We start from the raw sequence: 16,131 nt of genomic DNA, 5'->3' as shown, positions 1-16,131 counted from the left end.
TGATGCTAAAAAGCATAAGCACAGATACCAGGCAAACCTCCTTTGGGAGGGTAAACAAATGGGATGCCACAGTCAAGAAGGCCTATCTCTGAGTTGCTAACCCACACAGCAGTTCAGATGGTAGAGAATAAAGACTGCTTCATTACAGAGGCTACAAGAACTGACAAACTGTCCCTTTGTAACTGCCTTCCTATACAATCCTGGCAGTTTGCATCACAAAACTGATTTCCCCCCATTTAGAATTGCACATCTGAAGTCCCAGATCTAACAGGAATACTTGTGAAATGGAGACGGGTACATCCTTGTATTTGAAACAGGCATCTATACACCACCACCACTACTACTCAAAAACACCAGGCACAGTCAAAATTATAAAAGCAATGACTGGTGTTATGTAACAGATACAAGTTTTAACCAAAAACCTAAGTATCTGTTAAATATTCGCGCAGTATGTATGCTGTTCCTAATATTGCCGTTTTTTCGTAGCTCTGATGGTGTGGTTTCTGAGATCTGCAACCGCTTATAGTACTGGGTGAATTTTTTTGATATTGTTTCCCAAGCCCCAATGACTACGGGGACCACTAAAGTGTGTTTCTTCCAGAGACGAGATGTTTCAATTGCCAGGTCTTTGTACTTTGTTAGTTTTTCCAATTCTTTATTTTCAACTCTGGCATTCCCTGGAATTGTAATGTCAATGATCCGGACATTTCTTTGTTTTATTACTACTATGTCTGGTGTGTTATGTTCAAGGTTTGGATCCAGAAATCCCACATGATCTTGACTTCCTCGTTTTCTGACACCTTCTCTACCTGATGTTCCCACGGGTTCTTGGAGGCCGGCAAATTATATTTTTTGCATAATGATCAGTGCACTAACTTTGCCATTTTATCATGTCTTTCTTTGCAATTTGTTTGTGCAATCTTCGGACATTCACAGATGAGGTTTGACACAGTTTCATCTTTTTCTTGGCAGAGTCGACATTTGCTGTTAAGCACTAATTCCTTGGATCTTAGCTTTCATCACATTGGATTGGAGTGCTTTTTCTTGTGCAGCAAAAATCAAGCCTTCGGTTTCTTTCTGAAGGGTCCCAGTTTTAGCTATGCCCATGTTGAATTATGATCCTGCTTTCCACCAATATTTCTCAGGTATTATCCATGTAGTGGTTCATTTTCCCAGCTGTTTATTTTCAAATTCTTGTTTCTTATATTGAGCCTTTGTTTCTGTTGTTTTCAAAATAGTCTCCATTTTCACTGCCTTAAGTAATTTTTCTCTGCTTATACTGTTATAATCATTTATTCTTTTTTCCTCCATTATTATTAGTAGTAGCAGTAGCATTATTGTCATCATTATCATTGGCATCATCATCATCATATCCCAGGTATCCTCTGTCCATTGCAGAGGGTCCCAATTAGTCTCACGGTTGAGTTACAGATACTCTAGTTTCAGATAAAATTTTACTTCTTTGCCAGCAATGCCCTTTGAAATGAACTTTTTTTCATATACCTACACAAATACACTAAGGTTAAATCCAACACCGTGTTCATTGTGAACAATATTAGGGAGAAGGCCTACCCAACAGAACCTACATTTCTGGAAGGCAATATACACTAGAGATGTACCAAATTAGCTGCAAGGCAAGCGACCAAAATCAAATTAAAACCTGGCAACGATGTCAATTTAGGTGTACTCTTGAAATAATAGTATGCTAATTTTGTTGCAGACAGTATATGTGAATATTTCAAGAAAATTGCACAGCCATTCCCTCAGATCATCACATTTCAGACAAGGAAATCTAGAAATACTGTAAATAACAGACATAAATGCAACTTCACCAATAAAAATGTTTTTTAAAAAAGAAATTCCTGGACACAGGTTAGTTATCAATATGTATTGAAAAGTTAGAAATTCTGCATGTGGTTTGAATTATTGGTCTCGGTGCATTTACCAACATTTATGCTAGCAATAAATCCACTGCCAGATGTAGTGGAACTGCAACTTCCGTGATTCCTCACTATTGGCTGTACGTAAGTTGCTATAAACTGTAATCTAACAACATCCAGGGAGACACACTTTGCTCATCCTTGATTGTATGAGGAAGATCTAAGAAACAACCAAGCATAAATCAAACTCCACATTTTGACTTGAATCATACTGGTGTGGTGTGGTCCTTTCCTTACATGTAAAAAACACCCCAAACACTACTTCTGGTAGTAATTAGAAATCCACTCATTTTATCATGCCTGTGCAGAACCAACTAAAAAACCAAATATAAATCTGATTGCATAATTTTTTGCAAATAAAATCAAGATACTTGCAGATAACCCCTGTAAAAAGATTGATTAGAAAGGACAAACTCCCAGTTTCTAACTGTATAAGAGACAGAGATGATAATAAGTCCTATCTAGCAGAAACCATTAACAGGAACTGGCCAGAACAGAGAAAATTAACCCTAACTTGGGGAAGCCTAGTTGTTAAGAAAAAAAATGAAATTGGTTTGTTCCTCATTCAGGACTAATTAAGCTTTCCAGTTTGCTACTCTGACAGCAGCACATTAATGCTTAAAAGTTGAACTCCTATACATCATTAAATTAGCTTTGTTTTATTTTATGTTTGTGTACTACTAAGAGAGTTCAGTGTCTTTAAGGCATCCAACTACATCATGGTTTTGGAATCTCTATTGCAAGAATTGACTTTCCCTCTTATTTTAAATTCCCAAGTTTGCATTCCAACGGGTTACTTATAATTATCATCATAACTTCTCTTTAGATGACTCAAAACTGAAATCCATCTGGTCCACCAATGAAATAAGTTTGTTCTGTTTTTTTTTTTTTTAAAAAAAAAGGTTCATGGAAGTGATAGAGGATAGGTTCATGGGAATGATAAAGATAGCAAGTGATGATGAGCGGCACAGTAATAAATAATAAATAAAGTAATAAATAAAGGCAAACAGTGGGCATGCCAATAACTTTAATAGAATCCATTCTAAATGTTTCATTTATTCATTCAGTTCTCTCTCTCTCTCTCTCTCTCTACTGTTCTTATACCAATTTTAAGAACATTATGCTACAGTCATACACTCTCTTAGTATGTCGAGAATATCATCAATTACACACACAATTTAAAATTTAGACTTTTTCTTCTAGGAGCAGCTTTGTGGGATAACTGATACACAATTTGGCGAGCAGTAGAAAAGTAAGTCAACTGTAATACTATCTAATTCCAGCTAGAATACAGTAATTGTTCAAACTTTTGTTCAAGTAATAAACAGGTTCTGTCTATTTAATAGTTGTTAGATGAAATTCAGTAGTAAGAAAAAACTAGAACAAGTCAACTGAATCAGTGGAGATTTTATGAATTAATTCCTTCATAAGTTCCACAGTTTCAGTGGGCCTAAACAACAACAACTCTAGTTGACTTACTACTGAATTTCAGCCAGTGCTACATGTTTCCTAGTGTTTGCTTAGTGGTTTGCTTCCATCTGTAATACCGTGATAGCACCTGACTGGGTGGGGCAGGATTACATATAATGGCCCAATTTGGATGGCAAGAGAAACCAGGGAGGTACGGGAACTTTAGCTTTTGTACAATCTCAAAACAAATCCTGCATTATCTCGCTAGACTGTTGGAAAAGAAACAAACCAGACAAGAGAAAGCCTCTGCATTTGGATGACATGATAAACAAATGGTTTGTTTAGCCACTCCTGCTGCAAGCATGAGCAATCAGACATCAAGCACAATACTCACAATTTATCTGCCAAGGTTCCCACAGACCTGACTTATATTAACCAAACTGGCCCATTCCACTTATATGCATGACAAAATCCATGCATACATAAGCCGCAGTATTTTGTATATTAAAAGCTGAATGGGCTGTAAGAAAAGATTGCAAAATTCTGCATTCTCACTGATTCAGGTTTATTCAACAGGATGACAAAACATATTAGTGACAAATTTTGAAGTCTTGTAAAATTCTGTGGCTCCAGGTGAAAGGCAGTGTTTTTTTCTTGTCAGGGATCTGCAATGCGAGTACTGTAACTTATCACCATGCACAAAACTACTGCATTTCCTAATCATCGTCATCACTGAACTGCAGAGCTGGAAGGAACTCTATGGATCATCAAACCTATATCAAGGAGGCACAGTGGGGAATTGAACTCGCAACCTCTTGGGGAAACAAAGCATATAGAGTGAGCTAGCTTTATGGATAACCATTGTTCTTAAAAACATGCTTCAAACTTAATCTTTTGTGCACTATGCAAAAGAAATTACCTGCGTAGTTCTGATGTCACATATCATACTTGAGCAATAAATAAAACTGAGGGCTCCTATTTCCTCATTTTAGTACCGTATGTGTATTTTGCAGTAAGTCATCATAGCGTTTAAAGGCTGGTCATGTTTAACATTTTTTTCATGGCTTTTAAAAAAACATGGCACATGACATTAAGACTATGTAGTCATTTCCATATAGTGGCATTCAATCAGAGTATGACATATGGTTCCTTAACTTGTTTTACTTTAATTTGTTTAGTAATAGGTCAAATTAAATACAATCCTTTTAAAACATTCTCTCCATGTCTATTAAGACAACAGTAGACAACTGCCACATTAGTTTATAGGTTTATAAAGAATACTTTTAAGTATCTTTTCTGCTACTGTGGGACAATGTATAAAAACAATCATAATAACCTTGTATGAACACCAGTACTGAAAAGAACAAACCACATAACCCTTTCTATGGCTAAAAACTGAAAGGTGGCAAGTATAATTGGGGTGGGTGGGTGCGGATGTGTGTTCCAAAACATGGTAGGAAAAGAATTTTGAGAAGCATGCTGCAACCAAAGGTTCATCGAGGTCAGACAAAGGATAAAAAAATGACAACAAGCTGTCTGACCTTCAGATTCTAGTGAATAATCCAGCCTAATGACCCAGTGAACTGCTCATAGCCAGAAACTTTCCAGAATTCTGTTTCAAGCTACTGAATTATTGGAGCAAGCGCAAAACCCTTGCACTATACAGAAAAGTGTCCATTCTATCATTTAGAGAACATTAGGACAACGAAAGCTGTAGAATTAGGCGCAAGCCTCATCCTAGACATAGGTAATAACTGGTTAGAAGAGGTTATCTGTCATGCAGAAAAATCAAATCTCTTTTGTCAGATACACAGTTGTAGCAGCTGCAGAGATAAAAGTACTCAGGGGGGAAAAAAACCTGACTGGTGACACCCGCTGTCATCATAGGCCTTGAAGACAACCGACCCATAGGAAAGGCCCAAAAGGAAAGCCAGTGGGAACTAGAATTCTATTTTAGAACTCAAATGGAATCAAAGAAGCCACAATGTTATAAGTGAGATTCTCTTTGATGTCCATCTATATAAATGAACCAATATTGTTGAAGAAACAAAGCAGGACAGATATGTGGGATATGGATTACAGTGACAATAGCATTTCCCAGCACTCATCCAGAGTGCTTATCTTTCCAGGAACAGCTGGATAGGTGTGAGAAGACAGATAAGAATTCATTGAGTCTTAGTCAAATATACTTTTACCTCTCCAAATCCTTCTACAAAAAACAAACAAACATTAAGACCAATAATTTAAGTTGTGTTAAAGGGCACTACAATCCACACAACATACATTTTGTAACAGAAGTTACTTTCAAATAAACTTGTTTAGGATCACTATCGACACCCAATCCTATGCAGGCTTACCTCAGAAAAAGTAATCCTTATTTCAATAGCGTTTATTTCAGGGGTACAATTATCAAAGAGTTACAACCTATGAAGTCTACTGGCTCGAATTATCTATGACAGAAACAACTTGTGTAATAGCATTTAAAATGTTTGCTGAAGTTAAAGTCTCTCCATAATAACCTTTTCAAGAACATCATTATTTTATTCTGCCAGCCAAAAGGTAGATGATAACATCAGAGATTTCTCAAGGGTATATAAGATTTCCAAATCCACTTGAAAGAACTAATCTCTCACAGGACCAACTCTTCAAGGTGTACTTTTCAAAGGAGCAGCAATGTCAGTCTATGCAAACGTATCAGTTCCTACAGTTCATGTCCCTCCCTAACACGGGTGTTTCCTATATCAACAATATTGATTTCCAACTTTTTCCTTCCATGAAATGACCATGAAGAATACTTCCACATCTGAATTAGCCACAGTGGTTTTCTTTGGTGCACTTATTATTAAAACATACCATTGTGATCATATACTAAAATACAAACATTGGAAGATTTCTGTCAAGTTTAATCCTGCACTCTGGTATGTTTCTACTGTTCCTCCTTCATGAATCAACATGTGTCAAAAAGGTCTGTCTTTAAAGTGCCTACTAGTTTGATTAGTTGTGAATGTATTTTTTCCATGCTGCAAGTCTACCTATCAAATAAATTCAAAACCACATTGTATTTTTGAGACAAGGAAACTAAAATACATGTTTTCAAAGATTACATACTTCTCACGCAAAATAGTGAACTGCCCTATATGCATTTCACAATATTACCAACCACCTCTTCAACAAAATTCAGTTTTTAGAAGGGAACTCTCCAGTACCTAACATAAAGTCTTCCTGGATACCTAACATAAAGTCTTCCTGGATATGAAAGACTATTTCTACTAGATAGCCTTTTACAAGTCTATTTGAGCACCAGTAGTCTGCTTCTGTTTACAAGACAAACTACAGCATTACTTAATCGCTGAAGTTGCGTAACCAAAAACTGTCACCTCTAAAGTAAACTATGGAAACATGGTGATTCTTTTTGAGTGTGTACTGATTTTCTACAGAGTCCAAAACCCAGTATCTAATACTGTACACCCAGTAAGGCTATGTAATAAGCACAGACAGCTTCCATGTAATGTGAAGTAAAAAACGCAAGTATACTAATCAGGTCATCTTGAGCAATATCTTACACTGCACAGCAGCAAACAGAACAAAATCCCATATGTTCATGTTACAAGAGGGAAAAGAAAGTACTGTATTACACTTAGAAAAGTCTCAGAATGGTAACACCATTGTTTTGAGAATATCCATTCTGTCAAACTACAAAATTCAATTTATACCAACCATTCTTATGGATTTTTCTTTGCATTTACAGGGTCCCAATTTGAAGAGGAAGACTATCAATTAAAAAAAAAACACCCCAAAACAATAGAAATTAGAGTCCAAAAACTGCAGTAAATATAAAGGCAGAACACTGTGAAACTGTCAACTCAGCATAGACTCCAAACCATTCCATTTAATCTTTCTGAAAGTCTTTTGGGAATGTCACCAGGCTCAATACAGCTGCTTTGTGTTAAGGGATAAATATTTCATCAGCAGTGCTACTTGAACAGTAAACACAGATTAGTAAAAAGTGGTACTCACAGAAAATAAGAAGAAGCTGTTAAAAATTAATCTTTAGCTGAAGTGAAAACACCTGAGAGTAGCTCTTCATCATTCCACTTATTTCAATCAATCTTTGCACTCAGCCTAGAACTCAATCACATGGCATATTATATTCAAGTATTGCTAGAATCAAAATGTACATGTTCAGTAAAGATCATACACTTATTTTAACTGCAGATACCTTGATCTTCCTATATAATTACTCCCAATCTCCCAGATTTGCATAATCTATTTGAAAGCCATTGGCTTTGATACCACAGAAAGCCTAGAATGTATATAATGGTTTAAAAACAAAACAAAAAAACAAAACAAAACCCAAGAACACTCCCAAAGCCTTACTTCAAGAACTGTCCAGTACTGGTAGTTTAAAACCCAGGGAAAAAATTCTTACAGATTTGAAAGAGTCAAACTTCCTTTAAATTACTCCATCTATATCACAACTCCGATTTCAATGTTCATGCATTATACAAATATAAAATGGCCTTCAAAGACTTTTTTAAACAGTCTATAGAACGTTCTGTAAAATGGAGAGAAGAAAATAACTATAAAATATGCAACAAATCCAAGCTTCCAAACATTTTGATACAGCATGAATTTTAGTCCTCAAGCCACCAACAAACCCACTGCAGTGGTAAAAGCACAGCCAGCTTCCCGTGATTTTCTGCAAATAACATACACACCATGCATTACCACTAGCAATCTCTGTTAGACAACATAAGGAAGGGCCCACAGCCGATACAAGACAGAAGCTACCTCAACTGCCATAGACTTTTAGTCATTATTTTAAACTTGTTCTGTATGCTCTGCCAGGAAACTATCACCCTAAATACCTGCCATTCCTGGTCACAGCGCACAATCACACTGATTTAAAGCCTGAAGACATTCCTTCATCCCCTCCCACCTCACAGCTCTTGTTCTGACTTTAATCAGCTGCTTGACTTTAACTGGGTCATCAGAGCCTGGTAAAAATAGGGCTCTGAATCAAGGCTTAATTCGTACCACATCCCAGCCCAGGAATCCGTTTTCAAAACCAGCCCTGAAGATGCCTAGTTCTGTAATACGTGTCCTTTCAAAAGTGCCTCTGTGCATGTGAAGATCGCCACACTCCCCAGCACTGAGGAATCAGAGCATGACACCCCAACGTTTACAAAGAACAGTTCCGAGACCCAAAATGCAAATCCTCTACAGCACGTCTCTTCTTTTAGAAAATAGGAATACACATGGACTGCTGCTCTGAACGATGCGGCATGCAACACAGCAAGTTTTTTATATATATATTCTGGCTGAAAACCAAGTCTTTTTAGACCTCTGCAGACTATTTACATACATCCAGGGAGTCACGAGCAAGCCTCCTTAAGAGAGCAATGAAAGGGAGGGGCGACACACACACACACACATTGCGCAAACAGCCAACTGAGGCCACCAAAACTCTTTCGCACACGCCGGATTGTGAGTCCCGAATTATCTGGACCGGAAATGTGTGCAGCTCCCTCGCCTCCCCCTCCCCTTTTATATATAACCGAGGAAACCAAAACCGTAGCAAGGGAAAATATAATTTTAATGGAGCTGCAGCGAGCATAACCTCAGAGCCCCGAAGGAGCCCAGGAGCCATCCACAAACTGCAATCAATGGAAGGCTGCAAGAAGAGGGGCATCAGAGTTAAAGGAGGGGGGGGGGGGTTAGAGGCGGCGAAAGGTCTGCACAAAGGGGGGGGCAGAGAGGGCATGCAACCCATAGACAACACTCCACGCCTTCCCCCCCCCCCCAGGTCTCCTCCGCTCCGTGGCCAACTTACATTTTTTGCACGGGTTTCCGCCGCTTACGGCTGGCGTAAGTGACATTGGGGTTCATCCTGCTGCGCGCGGCGCGCCTCCAGCTCCTCTTCGCCTCACCGGGTCTCAGTGCAGGGTTTCTTTAAATATATATATGTGTGTGTTTCAATTTCATTTAATCTCCCCGCCTCCTCCCCCCCGCCGCCGCCAAACCTCCGAAGCGACCCCGGAGAGGCTTGGGCGGCCCGCGGGAAAGGCAAGGCAGGAAAAGCTCCCGGCGACGGCGGAGAAAGGTTCGCTCGCCCTCTTCCCCCCACTTCTCTCTCTCTCTGTATGGAGGATGCCTCCGGTCTCTCTCGCTCTCTCTCAGGGAAACAGGTCGCGGCTCCGCCCGCAGCCGCCTCGGCCCTGCGTGCTCGTGCTCGCGCCCTTCCTCCTCCTCCTCCTCCTCGCCGTGCCGATCCCACTAGGGCTCTCGCCGCGGCACGGGCTCCCCTGAGAGGCGACCGACTGAGGAAGGCGAGAGACGGACGGAGGCGGGGTAAAGGGTGGTAGAGCCAGGTGCTCGGCGCCGGCAACACCCACTCGTCGTCGTCGTCGTCTCCGGCGGCGGCGGCGGCGTCCTCGTCGTCCCCGTTCTCCTCCTCCTCCTCCTCCTCTTCGCTCTGTCTGGGTCTGGCCGGCTGCGGGGCGGGGGCTCGGAGACAGGTGCGGAGGCGGCCGTCGCTCCGCCAGCCGCTGCCCCGTGTGTCCTACCCACCCCCCTTCACGCTTCCTCCTCAGGAGGAGCGAACGGACTGAGGCGGGCTGGAAGCGAAACCTCCGTTCACCTCGAGCCGGCGTTGCTTCGCCTCGCCGTTGTCGTCAGCAGCGATGTCCTCAATGGGGCCAGCGGGCCTCGTTACAGTCACACACACACACGAGCACGCACACTCTTCCCCCCCCCCCGCCCCTCTCGCCTCGTCCCTCTTGGCGACAGCGGCTTTTTCTGCCGCGGTCTCAAAAGTCAGCGAGCCGGCCAACCCTTTGGTCTCCCTCGAGGCCCGACCCACCGCTCGCTGTGGAGGCCCCTGTGGGGCTCGGGCGGCGGCTTGGAGCGGTGTAAAGTGGGCGGCGCACCGCCATGTTGGGAAGGTCAGATGGGGGAAGGCGGGCAACCGAGGCAGCGGAGGGGAGCTGCTGGGGGAGAGCCATAGCGAGCGGCAGACTCTCCTCAGGCGGTTCGCCTGATCAGGCTCCCCGCTTTTCCGAGCCGCAGGAAGGTTAGACTATCCACACGTTGAACTACCATCCTTGTGGCTCAGCAGTGTGAGGGAGCCTGCGAAAGGCGGCCTTGGCGTGTTAGCGTCCTCAATCATAACAAATTTAGTCAGAAGCTTAATATATCGGCGCATTTTCCTGTGCAACTGCCACGTACGCACGTGCGCATGAAAGTTTCAGCTGTACGATCTGAAACGTGACCACTTAAGAAAGAGTAGGTCCCATTTAAATTTATTGGGATTGCAGGGATCCATAAGAGTTTTTGAACGAAAGTGCGCTCCCTGCATCTTTACTTCAAGCAGTGTATAGTGTGTTCTTAAACTATTTGCTCGAAAATCTGAGGTGCTGGGTGTGACACTTTTCTGTAATAAGGGAGCTCCACCTATTGTCTTTAAAGATGTTCATCTTTTTTGCAGGATCCTAAGAAACAAGCCTTAAAAAACCGTTTCATTGTGAAACCTCTATCTTGCCTTTTAAGGGGGGGACATTCCGGGGCAATCTGCAATGTATTAAACAATAAAATGTGATCCATAAAAAGTGTCTTAAAGCTACATTACAAATAGAAACATGAGAAATAAAGGGGAGATCAGTTCAGCATGCTATATCCTTATGACAGCTGGAGCTATCCCTTTAATTATCCAAAGTCCCACCTCGCCATACAGTGTTTTTCTTCATTGATTCTAGTGGGAATGTACACAGAGATTTGCTACATGAATGCACTATTAGAAAGGGTATCAATTTTAAAGGATTTGTCTTCTTCCATAGCATCACCAACCTTCAAACATAACAGATGGCATTTATTGTACATGATCACATGGCAACAGATTCTATTAAAAGCAAAAATGAGTTTTGTGGTGCCTTGAAGACTCTTAACACATTTTACTACAGCTTGAGCTTTGCCTGTAATCTACCAACATACAGATTTCAGGATAAAGATGGATAAGATTGGACTAGAACTAACTGAATGAACAGAGGGAAGCATTATTTTCTAATGCAGCTGTAAGTATACCTTTTGACACTGTTGCAAATGATGACTTGGAGAGTGACTTAAGTGTTCCAGCCTTCTAGAAACAGCACCCTGTATTTCAAATAATATAAAAAAGAAAAATCAAAGAGCTTTGCAATATAGTTTTTCTTTTGGCAGTAAGTTCTCTTTAACCCCTTTATCCTTTTAAAATGCATTTTATGTTTTAGAGCTGTTTACTTTAGCTGTGTGGAGAGAAAAAAGATCAGCTAAAAAAAAAAGAAAGTGCAAGACCCATCAGAAATGCAAAAGAAGAAGAAGAAGAAAAGAAAAGAAAGAAAAAGAAAAAGAAAACCAGAAAGCAAACAGAGAGTACAAGACCCATCGGAAATGGGGAAAAAAACACCAAAAACAAACAAACCCTGCAAGACCCATCACAGCATAGAAACATAATCCCACCACCCAGCCCAAAACCATGCAGCAAAACACACCCAGAACAGTTTTTAAAAAGTAGAAAGCACCTTACCACGCAGTCCGAAGCCTCCTCCAATCATACACTCTCTAATTGCTGGGGCGAAAGAGCTACAAAGAAGCAGCATCTTCACCAACAACAGTTAGCAATTTGAATACCCCCGCCTTTTTCCCTGCCTTTTTTCTGTTCATAACTTGAAGCTCCGGTTGCAAGTAGAAGCAACATTTTGCAGCCAGAGCTGCTTGTAACTCAAAATGGTTGTATGTCGGGACGTTCGTAAGTCGAGACACCACCGTATCAGCAAGATGGCATCCAAAGAAACTCAAGAAAGAGAGCAAAACTTGAAATTAGCACATCTGCCAGGCCTAACATTAGGTGGGTTGAGAGAATCCAGAGAGGAAATGGAAGCAGATAAGAGAAATATATACTGTTCATAGAAGTAGGCTGCACCTGTTTCTTGAGAGGTTTGACCTAGCCATGGTGACAGATGCTCCAATTGCATCCCAGTTGGATTACTGTAACGCACACTATATGGAGCCACCTTTGGAAAGTGTTCAGAAACTCTAGAGAAGTAGTCCCCAACCTTGGGCCGCCAGATGTTCTTGGTCTTCAACTCCCAGAAATCCTGGCCAGCAGGTGGTGGTGAAGGCTTCTGGGGGTTGTAGTTGAAGAACATCTGGAGGCCAAGAAGATCCCAAATGCCATAGCCACATAGTTAACTGGGGATGGTTACAGGGAACATATGATTCCACTGTTTATAGCATCTCTGCTGACTGACACTATGTTTCTGGGCACAATTCAAAAAGCCCTGCCCAGGCTTTAAGAGGCCTTTCTCTTGGCCCCACCATTGTCACAGGAGCACTTGGCCTTCTCTGTCACTGCTCCCAGACTCTGGACCTTATTCCATGGGAAACCAGGCTGGCCCCATCTTGGCTGTCCTGCAAGCAGGCAAAGATCTTTCTGTTCAGGCAGGCTTTTCCTTAGTGACTAGCACTCTGAGAGTGTTATTCTTTAAAAAAATGTATTGTGTTCTGTTGCTTTTAAATGTATTTTTCATATTGATTTAATTTACCTGTTACAATACCAATTTAGTGTTTAAAATATATTTGCATACTTACTTTTTTTGCTTTTAAATATTGTTTTTTTATTGATCTAAGGTGTCTTGGGTCCTTTTAAGGAGAACAATGGAGTAAATACATTTTAAATAATAATAAATAGAGCAAGATTCCTGAAACATTGTAGGCCAGTGGACACATGTGGAATTCTAATAGTACAATATGAGTGGTTTCACATAACGGGGAGGGGGCTTGTTCATTCACAATATACCTACTATTGTGGTTCTAACTAGTAGGATAGGACTTTTGGGTTAACCTGAATGGGGAAAAACATCAAAAAGCTTCTTCCTTTTGTTTTCCAAATCTTTTGTGGCTTTATGATAGAGTGTCTCTGAAATACATAAGATTCAGGATTCCAAAAGGGGTTAATGAAACATATGGATTTCTTACAAATGTTGTATTTCAGATTACACTTTGATTTGAGCCCTGTATACAAAATCACCTAGTTTGATATTCCAGTAAATAGTATCATTGCAAATCTCATGCGGAGAGTCAGCTGTGAATTAAAGTTCAGATAACAGCCTGGAAGTGGTGGGTGGGAAGTTTGAATCTTTAAAAGAGTTTGAAAAACTGGAGTGGCTGCTGTTTAGCTATTTGGTGGCTTGTTTGCTGTTGCTGCTGAGAGAGCTCATCTGACCTCCATTCTGGACTGGATTTATTCCTTGCTGGCCTGCTGGCCTAGTACTGCAACTGCCATTCCTCATTGTTACCCACTTTTGAAGTAGATTATTCTCTGCTATCTTGTCCATGCCTTTTTGGATTAGTTTTGAGTTTTTTTAGGACTTAATTAGCTCTCGGGCCAGAAAACAGAACGGGAAGATAGAAACAAATGAATCTGAAATATCTTGATATTTTCAAGTTTTCCAAAAGGACTGTTCCTAAAAGAACCTAAAACAACAAGGAGATTACCCCCCCCCAAACAAAAGCAAACCAAGGATTTTTCTCTGAACATCCCTAGTGACCAGTCAAGCAGTGCCTGTTTTCCCAGCAGAAAAAATGCTGAAACTAAGCTAGAAAAGAGCTTTTCCTAAGAATTTATAGACAAGTCAGAACTCCAAAACATGAAACAAATCCTTTGAAAATTCCACATTTTTTTTCCTGTACCAATTTCATCTGTAATATGATTAACCTCACAGAAAAGTAACATGGCTTTAAAAAAAAAAAAGAATACAAGACAGTCTGAGTATACTGAACCCTGAGTTCCAAATAATCTATTTGCCTTTAACAAAGTTCAACCAAAAAAGCAAAGTGGTACTACTACTGTAGTTCTCCAGCTCTCAAAATATGGACACATGATCCGGATAACCAGTAGTGTGGTTCTTCTCCCTGGTAATCATATGAAGCGCTATAAATTCTCAGCATTCAATGAGATAAAGAGAACAAGATATAAAGCTAAACACATCTATTAGGGAGTAAACTTAGTTCAGATTAGCTGTGAGTTAATAATTGTTTTATAAAGCACAGGAAAGGATCCAAGAGTACAGCACAGTCCTGCTGAAACTAAGTAAACTTTTTAAATGCAGAAACTAACATCAGAACTTGGTGGAAACCACAATTCCCCTGCTATGGGATATATTTTGAGATCACTTGCCAGGTGATGATAAATTTTGAGAGCTGGAATCTGTTCCTTAAAGAAAGAGAATAAAGGCAGTATTATATCTTTCTCAGTACAAAGGTGCTTAGTGAAATAAACTGAAATGTTTCTGGCTGTAATCCAATTTAGAAAGCTTTGATTATCAAGCCAATTTGAGGGAATGTCCTATTAATTTCATTAGAACTATTCCGGAATAAATAACTCCAAGTACTTGCCAGAATATTTTCATATATAGAGTGTAAATCATATTTTTTCTTGTCCCCTCACTCCCTTTAGTTTTTACATTATGTCTCATCACTGTTAATATGGATGAGATGTTATAATATGAATAAGCAGCAGGGTGGTCAATTTAGGCTATATATTACATTACAGAATTATTGGATTTAGTGTCCAGACTGCTGCTTAACATCTCTTTAAGGCTCATGTATGAAAGTGCATTGAGATGGTATTAGTAGTTGGCAAAAATCCTATTGGTTATGTGATTACAGTTGTGCAAGTAATAGAAGAAAGTTTGCTGGCTGTCAATCACATTCCCTGTAATCCTCCAGTTGTGCAATGAGGCAGGTGACTAGTTGCACAATCAGGTGTGCAACTTGCAACTTGCAAACTGTGAAAACTGCAATTTGGCCATTAATTTTCAATGTATTGTCCTTGGAAGAACATGCCAAGATTTAGCAGCATTCTCTAAAAGAGGATAAAATACCTTCCTTTCCTAATGAAAATTTCTACATCTAAGAATAGCCTGGCTTCTGTCTTGGCAAACTGGAATCTGAGTTCCACCATTTTCAGCATCCCTGCATGGCTTCTGTGCGAAGATATGAAGCTGGATAGTCTTCCAGACACAGTAGCTTATCTCTTGTTAATTTAGTGCTTTGGTATGAATAATAAAGACTTTGAAATGGATACATAGTGAAAAGGCTGGACAATGTTGAAGTATTTGAAGTACTTGCCTTATATAGTAATCTGGAAGCTGTGGCCTAAATCAGTTGAATATTCCTGCTCACCAGGATCATCAGGAAGGCGAGTGTTGCAAGAACCTAGAATTTCATGTAACACAAAAATGCAAAAACCAAGAGCTTCTGTATCTTTTCATTAAGTTCTAATGTGAATGAATTAGGCCAGCTATATTCTGGTTGCATGAGGGATGTGGTAGCGCTGCGGGTTAAATCACGGAAGCCTCTGTGCTGCAAGGTCAGAAGACCAGCCGTTGTAAGATCAAATCCACGCAACAGAGTGAGCTCCCGTCGCTTGTCCCAGCTCCTGCCAACCTAGCAGTTCGAAAGCATGTAAATGCAAGTAGATAAATAGGTACCACCACAGTGGGAAGGTCACTGGCCACGTGACCACGGAAACTGTCTTCAGACAAACACTGGCTCTACGGCTTGGAGATGGGGATGAGCACTGCGCCCTAGAGTCGGACACAACTGGACTAAATGTCAAGAGGAACCTTTATATTCTGGTTGCAGTTATTATTTAGTAGGTCTCCATAAAGAATGCCAAGGTATATCTTGCACATGTTAACAGCCTCACCAATCTGTTTAAAGTGGAGGCAGCAATTAGGCTGCT

The 16,131-nt window shown here is 40.5% G+C and overlaps 1 protein-coding gene and 1 long non-coding RNA gene across 3 annotated transcripts in view; one reads left to right on the top strand and one right to left on the bottom strand.

Moving 5' to 3' along the window:
- The window catches only part of AHR (aryl hydrocarbon receptor), a 66,201-nt gene extending 55,995 nt beyond the window's left edge, over positions 1 to 10,206 (bottom strand). Inside the window, exon 1 of one of the 2 annotated variants that reach the window (XM_020781440.3) lies at positions 9,184 to 10,206. In XM_020781440.3, coding sequence (XP_020637099.3) covers positions 9,184 to 9,239 — 56 coding nt within the window. In that variant the 5' untranslated portion in view covers positions 9,240 to 10,206. Of the gene's footprint in view, positions 1 to 7,367; positions 8,993 to 9,183 lie in introns of those variants that run through there. The other variant, XM_073003270.2, reaches the window with a different exon arrangement.
- On the top strand, positions 9,367 to 15,464 carry LOC140708138 (uncharacterized). The gene is made up of 2 exons (XR_012088296.2): positions 9,367 to 9,453; positions 11,615 to 15,464. It is a non-coding gene; the product is annotated as an uncharacterized LOC140708138 (long non-coding RNA).
- The last annotated feature ends 667 nt before the right edge of the window (positions 15,465 to 16,131 follow it).

Source organism: Pogona vitticeps, chromosome 6, assembly GCF_051106095.1.
Source record: "Pogona vitticeps strain Pit_001003342236 chromosome 6, PviZW2.1, whole genome shotgun sequence".
Classification (NCBI taxonomy): Eukaryota; Metazoa; Chordata; class Lepidosauria; order Squamata; family Agamidae; genus Pogona; species Pogona vitticeps.
This window is presented reverse-complemented; position numbering and strand designations above follow the sequence as displayed.